The sequence below is a fragment of the Cornus florida genome, unplaced genomic scaffold, assembly GCF_030987335.1.
Source record: "Cornus florida cultivar Cherokee Brave unplaced genomic scaffold, ASM3098733v1 CherokeeBrave_3.0.0_Hap2_Chr05, whole genome shotgun sequence".
NCBI lineage: Eukaryota > Viridiplantae > Streptophyta > Magnoliopsida > Cornales > Cornaceae > Cornus > Cornus florida.
This window is the reverse complement of record NW_026775575.1, coordinates 9,186,406-9,203,683: the sequence shown is the minus strand read 5'-3', so window position 1 is coordinate 9,203,683 and position 17,278 is coordinate 9,186,406. Positions and strand designations below refer to the sequence as shown.

Genomic DNA, 17,278 nt, shown 5'->3' with positions numbered 1-17,278 from the left:
GGGTTTTGATTTTTTGAACAATCTGAAATGATATGCCGATATGGGTTTTAAACTTTTGATTCTTGCAGACAGATAGATAAAACTGAAATATATGGGTTTTGCAATTCTGATTCTTGTAGATTTTGTAGTTTGCAGTTGTTGCACAGAGAGAGAGAGAGAGGAGAGGGGGGGAAGCTCTGAGAGAGGCGATTGGGGAGGCTAAAATGATTTGCTCTAAATAAAATATATATATATATATATATATATCTTGTCTTTTAATAATAATATAATCAAATATATATAATATATATATAAATTTCCAAATATATATATATATATATATATATATAAAATAAATAAATAAAAATAAATAAAAATAAAAAAAATCTCAACCCGTCAACCCGACCCGATCCGCCCGAAAATAGTCAGAGTTATGACCATAACCCATATTGGGTACAATTCGGGCTAGCCCAACCCAACCCGATTCGAGTTGAGGTTGGGTTGGGACTAGGCTGGGTTGGACCAGCCCAACTTGGAGCCCTAATATAAATAGGCAAACAAATCACTCCAACCATAAAAGGATATGGCAACTGCATTCTGTTACCTGGTTGATTTGATCCACCCAAAAAATGAACTCTGGTGTTATTTATAATTTAGCATCACAATGCCAACATTTCAAGACTCCTGACAATAATATATTTTTATCAACTATTGGCATCTTCCTTGCCAGTATATATAATATAATGTATAATAAAATTGAATGTACAGAGTTACGAAGCCAATAAGCAATGAATTCAGTCTAATGAAACAATTACAAAATCAGCATTATGTATTACAAGCTAGAAATTTGATCAAAGCCCACATCTGAATGAATGCTGGAGCTATCTAGATGGAATTCAAATGATTCCGCTAACTCAACAGCATCTTGAACTCTAAGTCGGGTACCCTGTTGCCCAACAACTACAGCTGCAACCCTAGCTGCTAATGTACCCATGCTTTTCAAATCTGACACACCCCGTAAAATACCATACAAGATGCCTGATGCATACGCATCTCCAGCCCCACAGGTGTCCACTGGTACACACGGTGAAGGAGGGATATACACAGCTTCCCCTTTAACACCAATGTAAGAACCACGTGGCCCATCTGTGACCGAGACTAGGGGAACAAAGTGGCTTAGGTACCGTGCAGCAGAAATGGGGTTTTCCTTTGAGGAAAAATGACAGAAAGCTTTTGCTTCGTCACTGTTAGTAAACACAATGTCGGCATAGTTCCCCATAATCTCCCTGAATAAAAAAATATATAAATTCCAAATGATCATGACAAAAAAAAGAGAAACCAAGAGGACCATAGTACAACAAGTAGCATAAGTAAATTTGGAAATTGCTGCAATTAGAACCCCCATTTCCAAAAAAAAAAAAAAAAAAAATCCTTGAAAGTAAAGAATGAACTATTAAAATGATTAAATATGGAACCATTAGGTCGGGACTAATATGCACTTGTGTACTATAGTAGTTTTATGAAACTGTTCAAAGTAAGATCTTTGGAGTTGTTTGTAGATGCGACAACAATCAGGGTTGAAACATTAAAGACATCTTCCGCCAGAACTTAGAAAACAAATTTAGCATTTAGGTAATCCAAGGGGAAAAGTGTTGGGAAATGTGCAAATTTTTAAAACTTTTGAGGGATTTGCAATCACGGATCTTGATTCATCACACAGAGACAAGTTTTATGCAAAGATAAATAAAAGATGATGCATAATTCAATAAACAGATTGAATACTTACATCAAAGGTCTGAGTAAACCTTTTGAACTTTCCTCTAAAGTGAATATTCTCACTTATTGTAGATCCCTTTAGCAAGATCCTTTCTCCTTCCGTTAGATTATTATCTTCCCTTTAGGAATCACCAATATGCCTTGATGAATGACCTTGGAATCTAGGCTGGTGGTAGCCTCCTTTAGAAGAGAAAACAAAACCCTAAAATCTAGAGAGAGAAAGTGTATTCCTTTTTCACGTTCTCCAAGTCACCCCTAAAATATACATGAACTCATGTATATATAGGAAAAATAAAAATAAGAATAAGGAAACAATAAATCATTCTCCATCTCTAATTCAACTTTCTCAATCCTAACATGACTCCAATATCAACTTGGGCTATTGGTGAGAATCCTTTTGGGCTTACTATTTTCTTGGCTCCTATAAATTAATAATTGGTCCGGTCCATTAAACCATGAACCCAATTCAATTAATTCATAAATTAATTTCTACTCCACTAAAAGAAATTAATTGCACTCCAATTAAATAGTAAATAACCTCTAAGTCAATGTTGCACTTTGACCCCTCTATGCTTAATTATTTATCGGATAATTAAAGCCATCAATCCGACAACATAATTAATATAATTATTTTGTTACCTTTGATTATTTCCGGCTCGATCACAATAAAATATTTATTTGACAAAAAATAATAATAATTTATTAAATAAATATATATATATATATATATATATATATAACATTTGTCTAAAACATACGAAGGCCTTCGAATTTAATTTGTGATCAACCATAATCAAAACAAAATAAATACAAATAGCACTAATGCAAATATTGAGAATATAGACCTCTAATTATTAATTACATAACTACCCAAAGTGTCGATCTAAGGATCCCGAGGTATCCGCCGAACAAATCAAAGTAATTATTAATTAATAAAAGAGTCTATTCTTCTCTCATACTTGAGAGTCAAAAGCCATGACTGTGATAGAGAGCAATTGCATATGACAGCTCTCGCAATATATCTCAATCTATTGTGGACTCGGTTTAAGTCTTAACTAATTAAATGTCCATCCATAATTACCGACTTTAAACCATTTATGATTACTAATTTATATCATAGTATTAATTGCCATTACATACATATATAAATATATTTTGTAATCAAGCAGACACCATTAATTCCATAAAGAATCGAAAAATAATACATTCCATTCACCAATTGTATAATGCTTTAATAATAATATCCAAATAAGAAACCATGACTTTTACAATCCAAAATTAGAATTTGCTATGCTAGGGCACACATATCCTAACAGCTCCCACTTGCACTTATAGCCAATTCAAATCACATCTAACTCCCATGTTCTCCATATGACGATCAAACATCTTGATCGGTAAAGCCTTTGTGAATGGATCAGCAAGGTTATGTTCCAATGCAATCTTAGCCACAAGTATATCTCCTCGCTTTACTATATCACGAACCACATGATGTTTCCTCTGAATGTGTCTTGTTCTTTTATGAAATTTTGGGTCCTTGGTTTGGGCTATAGCTGCACTATTGTCGCAATGAAGCGTTATAGGCTGATCTATGTGCTCCACAACCTCCAGTTCAATTAGAAAGTTTCTCAACCAAACAGCTTCTTCTGCTACCTCAGAGGCTGCAATGTATTCTGCTTCCATGGTTGAGTCAGCAGTACAACCCTGCTTGACACTCTTCCAACTAACTGCCCCTCCATTGAACTTGAACACATATCCAGATGTAGATCTCCTGGCATCAGGATCTGATTGAAAATCAGAATTCGTATATCCGACTGGAACCAGATCATCACCTCCATAAATGAGCATTAGATTCTTAGTTCTTCTAAGGTATTTTAAGATATTCTTCACAGCTGACCAATGATCAAGTCCAGGATTGGACTGATATCTACTGACAATCCCTACAGAGTAGCAGATGTCCGGTCTGGTACAGACCATGGCATACATGAGACTACCAACTGCCGAAGCTTATGGTACCCGCCTCATTTGCTCAATTTCCTTATTAGTCTTGGGAGACTGGTCATTAGAAAGAGCTAACCCATGTCTAAATGGCAAAAACCCATTCTTAGAGTTTTCCATTCCAAACCTAATCAGAACTTTGTCAATGTAAGACTCTTGAGACAAGCCTATTTTCTTTTTAACCCGATCTCGCATAAGCTTGATCCCAAGAATATAGCTTGCTTCTCCAAGATCTTTCATCTCAAATTTATTGAACAACCACCTTTTAACTGATGACAATGCTTCTACATCATTACCAATGAGCAAGATGTCATTAACATATAAAACGAGAATCATGATGACATTACCCTGTTTTTTCTTGTAAACGCAAGGTTCAAACACGTTTTGTTCAAAGCCAAATAATTTGACTGCCTGATCAAAACAAATGTTCCATGTGCGTGAAGCTTGCTTAAGTCCATAAATAGACCTATTCAACTTACATACACAGTCCTTATGACCTTTAACCACGAAACCATCTGGTTGCCTCATGTAGATGTCTTGTTCAAGATGGCCATTTAAAAATGCCGTCTTAACATCCATCTGCCATATCTCATAGTCATAATAAGCATTAATGGCCAAAAGAATGCGAATAGATTTAAGCATTGCAACTGGTGAGAATGTATCCTCATAATCAATACATTCACGTTGAGTGAAGCCTTTGGCAACCAGTCTAGCTTTGAATGTCTCAACATTCCCATCCATTCCTCTCTTTCGTTTGTAGATCCACTTACAACCAATGGGCTGAACCCCACTAGGAAGTTCTACAATATCCCAGACTTTGTTAGAATACATCGATTCCAACTCTGATCTCATGGCATCTTTCCAACGATTCGCATCTATATCGGTCAACGCTTCCGCATAGCTTACTGGGTCCGACTCATTCTTATCGGGGACGGCCTCATAGACCTCACCCAAAAGTGTGAGTTTTTCGGGTTGGATGATAGTCCTCCCACTACGCCGAAGGACCGGTGCAGGAATCGATGTACTAGATGATGGTAATTCAACAGGGACTTCTTGTGTCTCATCATTCTCAGTATTTATATTAGGTGTGTCCACTGGGGGTATATCTGACGTGCCAACCATCTCCTCTAACACTATCTGGCTACTAGGTTTGTGATTCATAATATAATCCTCCTCCAGGTAAACAGCATGAGTGCTGACAATAACCTTATTGTCCCTGGGATCATAAAATAATCCACCTCTAGTACCCTTAGGATAGCCAACAAATAAGCATGCATCTGATCTTGCTTCCAACTTGTCTGCCTATTTCTTTCGCACGTGTGCTGGACACCCCCATATATGCATGTGATTTAAACTAGGTTTACGTCCAAACCACAGCTCATATGGCGTTCCTGAAACAGACTTGGATGGAACACAGTTCAAAATATACATCGCTGATTCTAAGGCTAATCCCCAAAATGATAGAGGTAATGTAGCAAAACTCATCATAGATCTAACCATGTTAAGTAAAGTTCTGTTCCTCCTTTCTGCCACTCCATTCTGTTGAGGGCAGTCAGGTTCGGATAACTGGCGCACAATACCCTCATTGACCATATGATCCTTGAACTCTCCCAAGAGGTATTCACCTCCTCGATCAGATCGAAGTGTTTTGATAAGTTTACCTAATTTACGCTCCACTTCCGCCTGAAACTCACAGAATTTTCCATAAGCTTCTGACTTGTGTCGCATTAGGTAAATATATCCAAAACGTGAATAATCATCAATGAAAGTGATGAAGTACTCAAACCCTCCTCTCGCTTGGGTGTTCATGGGACCACACACGTCTGTGTGCACCAACTCTAATTGTTCTTTGGCTCTATATCCTTTGGCTGAGTAAGCCCTTCGAGTCATCTTTCCTTCAATACAGGATTCACAAGTTGGCATAGGCTCCTCTGCCTCACAAGGTAATAAACCTTCTTTAACCAACCTTTGAATCCTATTTTGATTGATGTGACCCAATCGTAGATGCCAATGATACAATGAGTTTGGAGAAACTGCTTTTCTTTTAACATTCAATCTAGATGAAGTTGCATTTAATTCATAATTTTGCATTTGATATGAGCTAGGATTTAAAACATATAGATTATCTTTCAATGTACCAGAAGTTATAACACAACCATTTAATTTAATTAAAACATTTTTTCCAAAAGTAAACATATAATTTTTGCAAACCAACGAAGAAACTGAAATTAAATTATGCCTAACATTTGGCGCATAAAGACAATCTTCTAAAATAAGACTCCTCCCACTATCAAACTGCATATGAACCACTCCCACTGCTTTAGCTTCCACCTTGGCATTAGATCCCATATGCAAGTATATCTTTCCTTCATTGAGGCTTCTGGAATCCTGGAATCCCTGCAATGAATTGCAAACATGATTAGTGGCTCCAGAATCTATGCACCAGGAATCTTTAGATTCAACCACATTACATGCCTCAACAATGAATATACCTTTTCCTTTGCCTTGTGTGCGAAGTATTGGGCAGTTAGGTTTCCAGTGACCCGATTGACCACAATGGAAGCAGTTTCCTTCGCCTTCAACCCGCACTTTCTTCTTTCCCTTATCCTTTTGGATTACTTTGTTTGGCACAACCACAGTTTTGGCACCATCCTTCTTCTTTTTCTTGCCCCTCCTCTTGGGCCTAGAAGTGGATGGTCTAGCAGACTGAGTGTAGTTGATAGATGCACCCTTGCTTTTGTTTATCCCTTCAAAGGTTACCAACTCATTCAATAGTTCAGCGAGTGTGTACTCAAGCTTATTCATATAATAATTAACCCTAAAAGAGTTAAATGAGTCTGGCAATGAAGCGATAATCATGTCAACCTGAAGTTCACCATCCAAGTTGCATCCAAGGATCTCCAGTTCATTTAAAAAACCAATCATTTTTAAAGCATGTTCCCGAACTGAAGTACCTTGGACCATCTTAATGGTCATCAAATTTGTCATAGCATTTTGGCGTGCGCTCTTACCAATTTGCCCAAACATTTCCTTAAGGTTAAGCATGATGTCTGCAGAAGTGAGATATTGAAGATGTTGACTTTGGAGTACATTCGAGAGTGAAGCAAGAATGTAGCACCTAGTCATCTCATCTACTTTATTCCATTTCTTAAATACTTCATGCTCCTCAGGAGGATCCTCAGGCAAAGGTGGAGAAGGTCTAAGAGTAGTAAGCACATAATTCAACCCCTCATATGTGAGTACAATATCTAGTTGTCTTTTCCAATCGATATAATTAGGTCCAGTTAATCGATTTTCTTTTAGTATGTTTGCAAGTGGACTGAATGGACTAGTCATGATAAATCTGAAAATAAAAGCATTCATACAATAAATAAAGTGAATAATAATAATCATGCAAGTATAAAATAATTAATTAATTGTGGGTCCCTTAACCACATTGCATGAAAAATCGGACAATCAATATGCCAATAACTTATCCGGTTGGCGGAATTCATTATTGCTTATTGACGAGAACAACTCATTATTTCCATATCTCTTTAGACAATGCCTTATCTAAATATGAAATAATTCCCGATTAGATTTAGCCTTTCTAAAATCACCTAGTATAGACCACTCCATTGGGGAGCTAATACTATTGATTTTAGATTGAGTGTATAACATAATTAATGCTCCAACGGAAAAACAAATATTAAATATATTGCCATTTATAGCTTAGACTCTTTAAATCATGCGTAGGGCCTTATTTTTAAAGATCTAACTATAATGGTTATTTAATAAATATATTTTCGTGAGACAACCATTCTTGTAATCTAGACTCTTTAAATCATGCGTGGAGCCTTATTTTTAAAGATCTAATCATAATGGTTATAATTACGAAGGCCATGGGGTAATGTATAAAAAATCCCCGCTCCCACTCAATTTTTAATAATATAAAACTAGGGTTTTTAATTCATGATTTAATGCATGCAAAACGCCTTGATTTTAATCCAATTAAATTTAGAAAATATATGGATTTTAAATGATTCACTAATCTTTAATTTGAGGCAAAAAATAATTTACAAAAATATTTTTTTCCTGTTTCCCAATAAATGCCCTCAAATTAATTAGCAATCTAATCCAATTTATCTTCATAATTTAATTAATATAAATCAAGCCATTTAATTAAAAATTATGGATCCAATGCATGAACAATTATAATAAGCATTAAATTATTCCATGCATCAAATAATAGACAGAAGCAATATAAATGGCCAATGGATTCAGCTTTTAACATTTAAAAACTATTCTTGCTGTACGGGCATCCTTCAACTGTCTGTAAACACTCATAGGAAGCTTGTACGCGTCAGGAGAAGCAAAACACCGCTTGGAACGAGCCCGGAGGACCCCACACGTGCTGGCACGCGCCTAGGGCAAGCTGCACGCGCTCTCACGCGCCCCCACGCGCCGGCACGCGCTTGGGGCGCGTGGAATGCACCCTCACGCGCTCCCACGCACCTGGGGCGCGTGGGACGTGCCTCCACGCGCCTTCCCGCGCGTGGAGAGTACCAACTCCTTAGCTGGCGCGTGAGATCCACGCGCCAGCTTGTCATTGACCAGCCCACTCCTGGCGCGTGTGGAACACGCGCCAGGCTCACCTAGCCGCTGCCACACCTGATCCGGGCCACCTCCGACGCCTCTTCTGGCCGACGGCGAAGCTCCGGCCACCGGAAAAACGCCGAAAAATTCCAAAAAAATCCGGAAAAATCCCAGAAAATTAAATTAAGCCTCAAAAAATTCCCGAAAAATTCGGAAAAATTTCAGAAAATTACTGAAGCATAATTTAACCCTTTCGGACCCTCTTAAAACTTCATAGCATCCTTTGATGAATATTACATGGCTTTAATAAATTCTTACAATTTGAAATACAATGGAAAAAATTAAATTACATCATTGAATTTTCAAACGGCTAAAACAAAGCCTTAATTACATTCATCCAAAAATAAAATTACATTCTATATACCTATAAGCTTCATCCATGGCCCAAACACACATCATCATCCATTCACAGTTATACATACATCAACATGTATTAATATATACCAACATAATAAATCATACATCAACATATATCAATAATTTTATATATGTATATATAATTTGGATCCATGAATATGATTTTTATAAACACATGTTCTCTAGTAATGAATCAAACCATGTGCTCTGATACCACTGTTGGGAAACGTGTAAGTTTTTAAAACTTTTGAGGGATTTGCAATCACGGATCTTGATTCATCACACAGAGACAAGTTTTATGCAAAGATAAATAAAAGATGATGCATAATTCAATAAACAGATTGAATACTTACATCAAAGGTCTGAGTAAACCTTTTGAACTTTCCTCTAAAGTGAATGTTCTCACTTATTGTAGATCCCTTTAGCAAGATCCTTTCTCCTTCCGTTAGATTATTATCTTCCCTTTAGGAATCACCAATATGCCTTGATGAATGACCTTGGAATCTAGGCTGGTGGTAGCCTCCTTTAGAAGAGAAAACAAAACCCTAAAATCTAGAGAGAGAAAGTGTATTCCTTTTTCATGTTCTCCAAGTCACCCCTAAAATATACATGAACTCATGTATATATAGGCAAAATAAAAATAAGAATAAGGAAACAATAAATCATTCTCCATCTCTAATTCAACTTTCTCAATCCTAACATGACTCCAATATCAACTTGGGCTATTGGTGAGAATCCTTTTGGGCTTACTATTTTCTTGGCTCCTATAAATTAATAATTGGTCCGGTCCATTAAACCATGGACCCAATTCAATTAATTCATAAATTAATTTCTACTCCACTAAAAGAAATTAATTGCACTCCAATTAAATAGTAAATAACCTCTAAGTCAATGTTGCACTTTGACCCCTCTATGCTTAATTATTTATCAGATAATTAAAGCCATCAATCCGACAACATAATTAATATAATTATTTTGTTACCTTTGATTATTTCCGGCTCGATCACAATAAAATATTTATTTGACAAAAAATAATAATAATTTATTAAATAAATATGTATATATAACATTTGTCTAAAACATACGAAGGCCTTCGAATTTAATTTGTGATCAACCATAATCAAAACAAAATAAATACAAATAGCACTGATGCAAATATTGAGAATATAGACCTCTAATTATTAATTACATAACTACCCAAAGTGTCGATCTAAGGATCCCGAGGTATCCGCCGAACAAATCAAAGTAATTATTAATTAATAAAAGAGTCAAAAGCCATGACTGTGATAGAGAGCAATTGCATACGACAGCTCTCGCAATATATCTCAATCTATCGTGGACTCGGTTTAAGTCTTAACTAATTAAATGTCAATCCATAATTACCGACTTTAAACCATTTATGATTACTAATTTATATCATAGTATTAATTGCCATTACATACATATATAAATATATTTTGTAATCAAGTAGACACCATCAATTCCATAAAGAATCAAAAAATAATACATTCCATTCACCAATTGTATAATGCTTTAATAATAATATCCAAATAAGAAACCATGACTTTTACAATCCAAAATTAGAATTTGCTATGCTAGGGCACACATATCCTAACAAAAAGAACATCTCCTATCCTCACTTAGAAGTATCACATTGAGAGTTGAGAGAAGTGAAAGTTCTCAAATCAATTTTATAGCTCCCAAGGATCCATCTGGTTCTACAGAAAAAAATTTCCTAGCTGAAATTAACTTCCTTTAGTATGCAGTATCACGACTGCATATTACTAAAATTTCCCTGGTAAACCCCATTCTGATGACTTGCTGCTATACCCAGCCATAGTATCTGTAAGGGCAAGACAACAAATGGTGCCATTGCAAATTTAAATTATAGGATGGTATTAAATGTCAAAACGTAAAATCTAAGCACCCTTCAAATGAAGAGAACATAATAATATTAAATTAACAAAGCCAGTGAAGTTGAAGATTTACCAGAAGTCATCATAATGTTTCTCGATGCAGGAGACATCTAAAGCTGTGACAGCAACCAGAGCACCACTCCTGTGGGCATCCTCGCACGCCTTTGTAATTGTTCTGATCGTATCAGGAAATTCGAATAAATACCCTTCAACAACTAATATATTTGTTTTGGAAATTATGCTAGCCAAGCAGGGATCGTAGTTAACAGTGGAAGAAGTACCCTGACATAAAAATAAATAAAAAATAGGAAAACCATATTAGTGTGTCATGCTATTTACCTAATGCATCACATGGCTAGTCAAAACCAAATAAAGACATGTAAAATTTTCTCAAGGGGGTAACTTCATATGAGAACTTTCAAGTGTTTTGGGAGTTCTCTAAGAATACAAATAACAGAGAGAAAAGAACTAGTTCAGCAGAAAAACAGAATGAAGCCCAAACATTTAATAAGTTTGCTGTAATAATATCAATTATTTATAAATTAGATTGTAACTGAGATCAGTTATTAAGCAAATGGAAGGTTACTCCGCACAGAAAAGATAAGCAAAAATAAGCTAACACATTAGTATCCCCCAGCAATTTGAAACAAGACAAGGGATTAAATTTAAATTTTTACCTTTTACATTGATCGGGACCAAACAAAAAGTGAGGGTTGCTTCTTTGTCTTCACTATCATCGTACATATGTGGATATTCTAAAAACTATGCCTGATTCTCTTTTTATGCAGGATTTCCTATTGCTTTTTCTATAAATAATAATGATGGTGAATTTTTCAAGCCCAACAACTTCATACCTATTTCCTGCAGTTCTTAATAACTAAAATCTCATTGGTATGATTTGATTTGCATTCATCTCCTTTTCAGATCATACATAGAAAGAAATCAATTTCTCTTTTTCCCCTGAAAATTGTAACATCCAAAAAAAATTAAAAATAAGGAGTAAGTAATAGCATAAATCACATGATTTTATACCAGGCAACATACATGTATCCCTTCTACAACTGGTTGAACTTGAGGAACCAACATATGCTTCTAACAAAAAATCATGCATTAGTATTAACTTCATTTAGACGTTTACTACTATGCTGAGTAGATTTGATAACCCAAATTCGTTTCCAGAAGTGTTTAACTGCACCAAAGAACTTGATTACAAGATTCCTTACTGAAAAGGGCCGAATCAGCCTTGGGCCCCAACGTAACTGAGAAAGGGCCATCCTAAAGCCAATTGTATTGAAAAAGCCACCAGGCCCAAAAACCCAGTAAATAACAGACTGGACCGGCCCAAAAGAAAGGCACGACCCACCAGCATAGGAACTTGGAGATCACGTTTCCAATATAGGGAAATGAGAAGAAAAAGAAGAGTGGAAAGGCGGTTCAATCAATAGAAAGCAAATTTTCTTGTACCTACATCTGGCGCCATTGTGGGAAACGAGGGAGAGATCCATCGATTTCCACACTGAAATATGACTCAGCTCCGATCAGGAACCATGATCGGAGAAGGAAGCTCGCATCTACAGAACGAGAACGAGTGAACCAGGCATGATCCAGGATGGAACGAAGGGATGTGCCTGAAGATTTTTAGAGATAAAGAAATAAGAATAATTCTCCGTGTTTATTCTTTTCCTTGTGGAGGATTTAAATAGTACACAAATAATTACAAAGAAGGAAAGAAATAATTACAAAGAAGGAAGAATTAAAGACTAAAAATCAGCTCCTATAAGTATGTTAATCAGGGACCTAATCAGCACATGTACAGCTAATTATCTATATATGTTGATATAGTCAACAATAAAGCTAATTATCTATATATGTCAACACTCCCCCTCAAGCTTGAGAATAGAGGTCCTGGATTCTCAGCTTGGCAAGAGCATAATTGAACACTTTGCTAGAGTCTCCGTTAGTTAAAATATCAGCATGTTGATCCTTGGTCCTCACATAGGGAGTGCAAATCACACCTTCTGTCAACTTCTCTTTAATAAAGTACCTGTCAATCTCAACATGTTTAGTCCGATCATGTTGCACAGGATTATGAGCAATGCTGATGGCCGCCTTATTATCAATATAGCTTCATGGGACTTTGACAAGCAATCCTCAATTCTCCCAATAGGATCTTCAACCATAATAATTCACACACACCGTGAGCCTTAGCTCTAAATTCAGCCTCGGCACTAGACCTGGCCACAACCGATTGCTTCTTACTCCGCTAAGCAACTAGATTGCCACCCACAAATGTGTCATATCCCGTAGTTGATTTTCGATCCGAAATAGAACCTGCCCAATCAGCATCTGTATAGGCCTCTACTGCAGAGTGATAATGTTTTGAAAACAAAAGACCCTTACCAGGTGTTGATTTCAAGTATTCAAGTATCCTTTCTACTGCCTGCATATGAACTTCATGTGGCTCGTGCATGAATTGACTGACAACACTCACTGCATAACCTATTATTGGGTCGTGTATGAGACAAATATATTAGTTTTCCAACCAACCTCTGATATCTCTCTGTCAACTGGTGTATCATGTTCACCCAATCTATGATTCTGTTTTATAGGAGCATCCAAAGGCTTGCAGACTAACATCCCTGTCTCAGTTAAGAGATCAAGTACATACTTTCTCTGTGAAACAAATATTCCCTGCTTTGAACGAGCCACTTCAATACCTAGAAAATACTGTAAGACACCCAAGTCTTTAATTTCAAATTCCTTGGCCAAATGTACCTTTAGTCTCTAATCTCATCGGTATCATCCCTGGTGATGATGATATCGTCCACATAGACAATAACAACTGTAATTCTACCTCCCGAGAGTGTCAAAGGAATAACGTATGGTCTGCTTGACTAAGATGATATCCATACTTCTGCATAGCTTGTGCAAATCTACCAAACCATGCTCTAGACAACTATTTCAGACCATATAATGATTTTCTTAGGGCTTGTTTACTAAAAGGAATAATTCCTATTTTCTACTGCCAATTCCTAAAATGTAAAGTAAAAAATAAAAATCATGTTTATTAATTTAATTTTACTTTCCATCTTTTTAGAAGTACTTCTACAATTAATGAAGGAAGGAGAAAGTGAAGATTTGTTACTTTCTCTACTTCCTACATTGTACAGAAAAAATACTTTATCTTACTATAACATTCATTCATGATTCACCTATCATCCTCGTATCACCCATTCTCACCTGACCATCACCCATCATCCTCTCCCTCTTTATCATCATCATCTCATCCCACCCATCGGCGACGATGGAAGACACCACCCACCAGTGACAACGGAAGACACCACCAACCAGACTTTCTATCAATACTGCTCTCTCTCTCTATCTGGACGAAGACAAGACGATGCCGACGAATTTCAGACCACCGGAATCAGAGTCTTTCTCTTTCTCTAAACCACTATAACTTGGAGTCTCTCTCTCTCTCAACCACTATAACTTGGAGTCTTTGAATTGCAATCCATTGTGTTTGCAATCGTTTGTAGCAGCTTTATTTGAGTTTGGGTTTTCTAGGTTTTTTGTTGGGTCTTTTCTCTCTTTTTAAAACTCACCCATTTTCATATCTCTCTCTATAATCACTATAATCAAACCCAGATTAAACTTTTTTTTTAGAGAGGGAAACCCAATTTGGGCATCGGAGAGAGAGACCCAAATTCGCATCCACAAACAATTCATACTCTAAAGTTCTATTCCCAATCAGTTTGTCCGTGGATTCTTGCATCGGAGAGGGAGACCCAAATTCGAGGCTTTAGTTTCCATGGATTCCGGCATCGGGGCACACAGTATATAGAGAGAGATTGACGAGGCTGAGGTCCACGATCCGGCATCGGGAGAGAGAGATGGTTCACTAAGAGAAGATACAGAGGTAAATTTAACCAGAATCGCACCTATATACAAATGTGTGTGTGTACATATATATGTATATATATATAGATGTTTGATGGGTTTGTTGGTTTTCTTTTCTTGCTGTTGGTATGTTCTTTGGTAAGAATTGCAGAGAAGGATATTTGCAGAGAATAAGATGGGTTTTGGTAAGCAATTTTTGCAAAATCAAAATCATAATTACTGAACTTGATTCCTAATTTTTTACTTTCAAAATATTGAAAGCATAAAATATTATTGATCATGATTCTACTTGGTATTTCAACTTCAGAAATGAAAATTATGATTTTACTTTTGGAGAAAGTAAAAATAAGAAAGTGAAAGCGTTAGTGAACAAGCCCTTAGCCTGCATCCTTCCCCTTATTGGTACTTTCGTCACTACCTGGAGGAAGGTCCATGTACACTTCCTCCTCTAAATTTTCATGGAAGAAAGCATTCTTAACATCAAATTGTTGGAGAGTCCACTCTAGGTTAGCTGTTAAAGATAGCAAAACCAGAATAGTATTCATTTTCGCAACTAGAGCAAACGTCTCCCGATAGTCAATGCCCTATGTCTGAGTATAGCCTTTTGCCACTAATCTTGCCTTGTATCGGTCAATCAACCCATCTGTCTTATGCTTCACGGTAAACACCCATTTGCAGCCAACAGTTTTCTTCTCTTTCGCCAACTCCACTAACTCCCACGTAGAGTTTTTTTCGGAGAGCTCTCAATTCTTCAGCCATCGCCTCTTTCCACCTTGGATTGTCAAGTGCATCCTGTAATTTTTTAGGAATAGATAGAGACGACAACTGATGGGCAAAAGCCTTAAAGGATGGTGAGAGACGATGAGAAGACATAAACCTTGAAATAGGATATTTTATATTTTGACTGACAAGTACGATGTGATTTTCTCAAGGCAATAGGCAATTCTAAGTCATTAACAACATTAGAATCATCTAAAGCATTAGGACCTACATAACTATTATCAACAAAAGAGAATGGAGATTCAACAGATTACCTCAGGATTACCTATTGTCAGGGCAGACTGATCATTTTCCTTAAGAGGTACTTTTCTCTTCTTTGATATACCAGCTCAAATAGAGACATATGATGACCTTTTGGAGGGAGAGTCAAAGAACCGCCTTCTGCTTTTTAATTTTTTTCATTTTTTCCATTTTTTTCATTTGCCTCATTTCCACTCTCTAATTCAAACATAGCCACAATATAAAACTTTTCTTCACTACTCAACGTCTCCCCCAGAAGAGAAGGCGTACAAGCAAGACTAGAAAAATAGGCTTGTTCCTTATGAAAAGTAACATCCATATAGACAAAGATTTGACAAAGGGTGATAACACTTGTAACCCTTCTAGGTAATAGAATAACCGAGAAAAATGCATTTGAGGGAACGAGGGTCAAGCTTACCACTCTGGTGTACATGGACAAAGCTTATACAACCAAAGACTCAAGGAGGAAGATGATTAACAGGAGATGGCGAGCAAGAAGTAGTGAAAACCTGAAGTGGAGTTTGGTATTGAAGAACTCTAGAAGGCATCCGATTGATCAAACAGGTTACTGTGAGGACAGCCTCCCCTTAATATGACTTTGGTATTGTCATGGATAGAAGCAGAGAACGTTATACTTCGAGAAGATAACGATTTTTTCGTTCGGCTACTCCATTCTGTTGAGGGGTATTGGTGGAAGAAGTTTGATGGACAATGCCATGGTCAGAAAAATATGATTGGAGACCAGAATAAATGTAATCACCCCTATTATCAGAGCGGAAGCCTTTTATCTTTGAATTGTATTGTGCATGGATCATTTGATGAAAGGACTTAAAAATATAGAAAACTTCACTTTTTTCCTTCATCAGATAAACCCAAGTAACTCGGGAGTAGTCATCAATGAATGTGACAAACCATTTAGCACCTGACAGATTAGTCACACGAGAAGGGCCCCGAACATCACTATGAACAAGAGCAAAAGGAAATGCACTTTTATTAATGCTTAATGGAAAAGGTACCCGATGATGTTTAGCAAGTTCACAAGTTTCACATTGAAATTGAGAAACATCAACAGTAGAAAATAAAGAAGGAAACAATTTTTTTTAAATAATAAAATAACGGATCGTCAAACCAAATAGGGGTGGGTGTAGGTATCGAGCTACAAACTCCCGAAGGCACAAGCCTGCACCAGGCATTGAAACTCGAATTTGAGGCCATAAACAATGAAGTGGAATACGAAGCATTGTTAGCAAGATTAAGACTGGCCAAGGAACTCAGGGTCAAAAGCCTGTGTGTCTTTAGTGACTCGCAACTAATCATGAAACCAAGTACTACAACACCAAAGATAACACAGTGGAGGCCTACTGTTCTGCTATCGAGCGAGAAATAAAAGGATTCGAATAGGTTAAACTCAAGCAGATACCCAGGGAAGACAACCTTGAAGCCGATCAGCTCGTTTACAATGCATCCATCTCTGGCGAAACATTAACTAGGGTGATACCAATAGATGTACTACATCAGCCATCCATACTTGTAATGGCATCCAGCTAGAAGTTTGACCAGATACAAGTGTGTGTAATACTGTATGAGCCTACATGGATCGACCCGATCATGTCATATATAAGGGACGGCGTGTTGCCCGAACAAAAAGATGAAGCAAGGAAAGTACAAACCAATGCAGCAAAAATTTCCTTGCTTCATCT

General features: G+C 36.8%; 1 protein-coding gene across 1 annotated transcript; it reads right to left on the bottom strand.

Moving 5' to 3' along the window:
• Positions 1 to 675: 675 nt before the first annotated feature.
• On the bottom strand, positions 676 to 12,838 carry LOC132309026 (uncharacterized). Its single transcript, XM_059807381.1, has 6 exons — positions 12,703 to 12,838; positions 12,127 to 12,286; positions 11,882 to 11,933; positions 11,691 to 11,750; positions 10,732 to 10,940; positions 676 to 1,265 (listed from the first exon to the last, which is right to left on the bottom strand). The coding sequence occupies exons 1-6, from the start codon at positions 12,836 to 12,838 to the stop codon at positions 812 to 814; spliced, it is 1,071 nt and encodes a 356-aa protein (XP_059663364.1). The 3' UTR covers positions 676 to 811.
• Positions 12,839 to 17,278: the final 4,440 nt, after the last annotated feature.

Bases quoted from the DNA above. Each gene is read 5' to 3' on its own strand.
- LOC132309026 (XM_059807381.1), bottom strand. From the start codon at position 12,838: ATGGTTGAAGATCCTATTGGGAGAATTGAGGATTGCTTGTCAAAGTCC. The intron at 11,934-12,126 runs GTAGGTACAAGA...AATTGGCTTTAG, and splicing joins TTCCCACAATGGCGCCAGAT to GATGGCCCTTTCTCAGTTAC. The intron at 1,266-10,731 runs GTAAATCTTCAA...TTTTTTATTCAG, and splicing joins AAACATTATGATGACTTCTG to GGAGATTATGGGGAACTATG.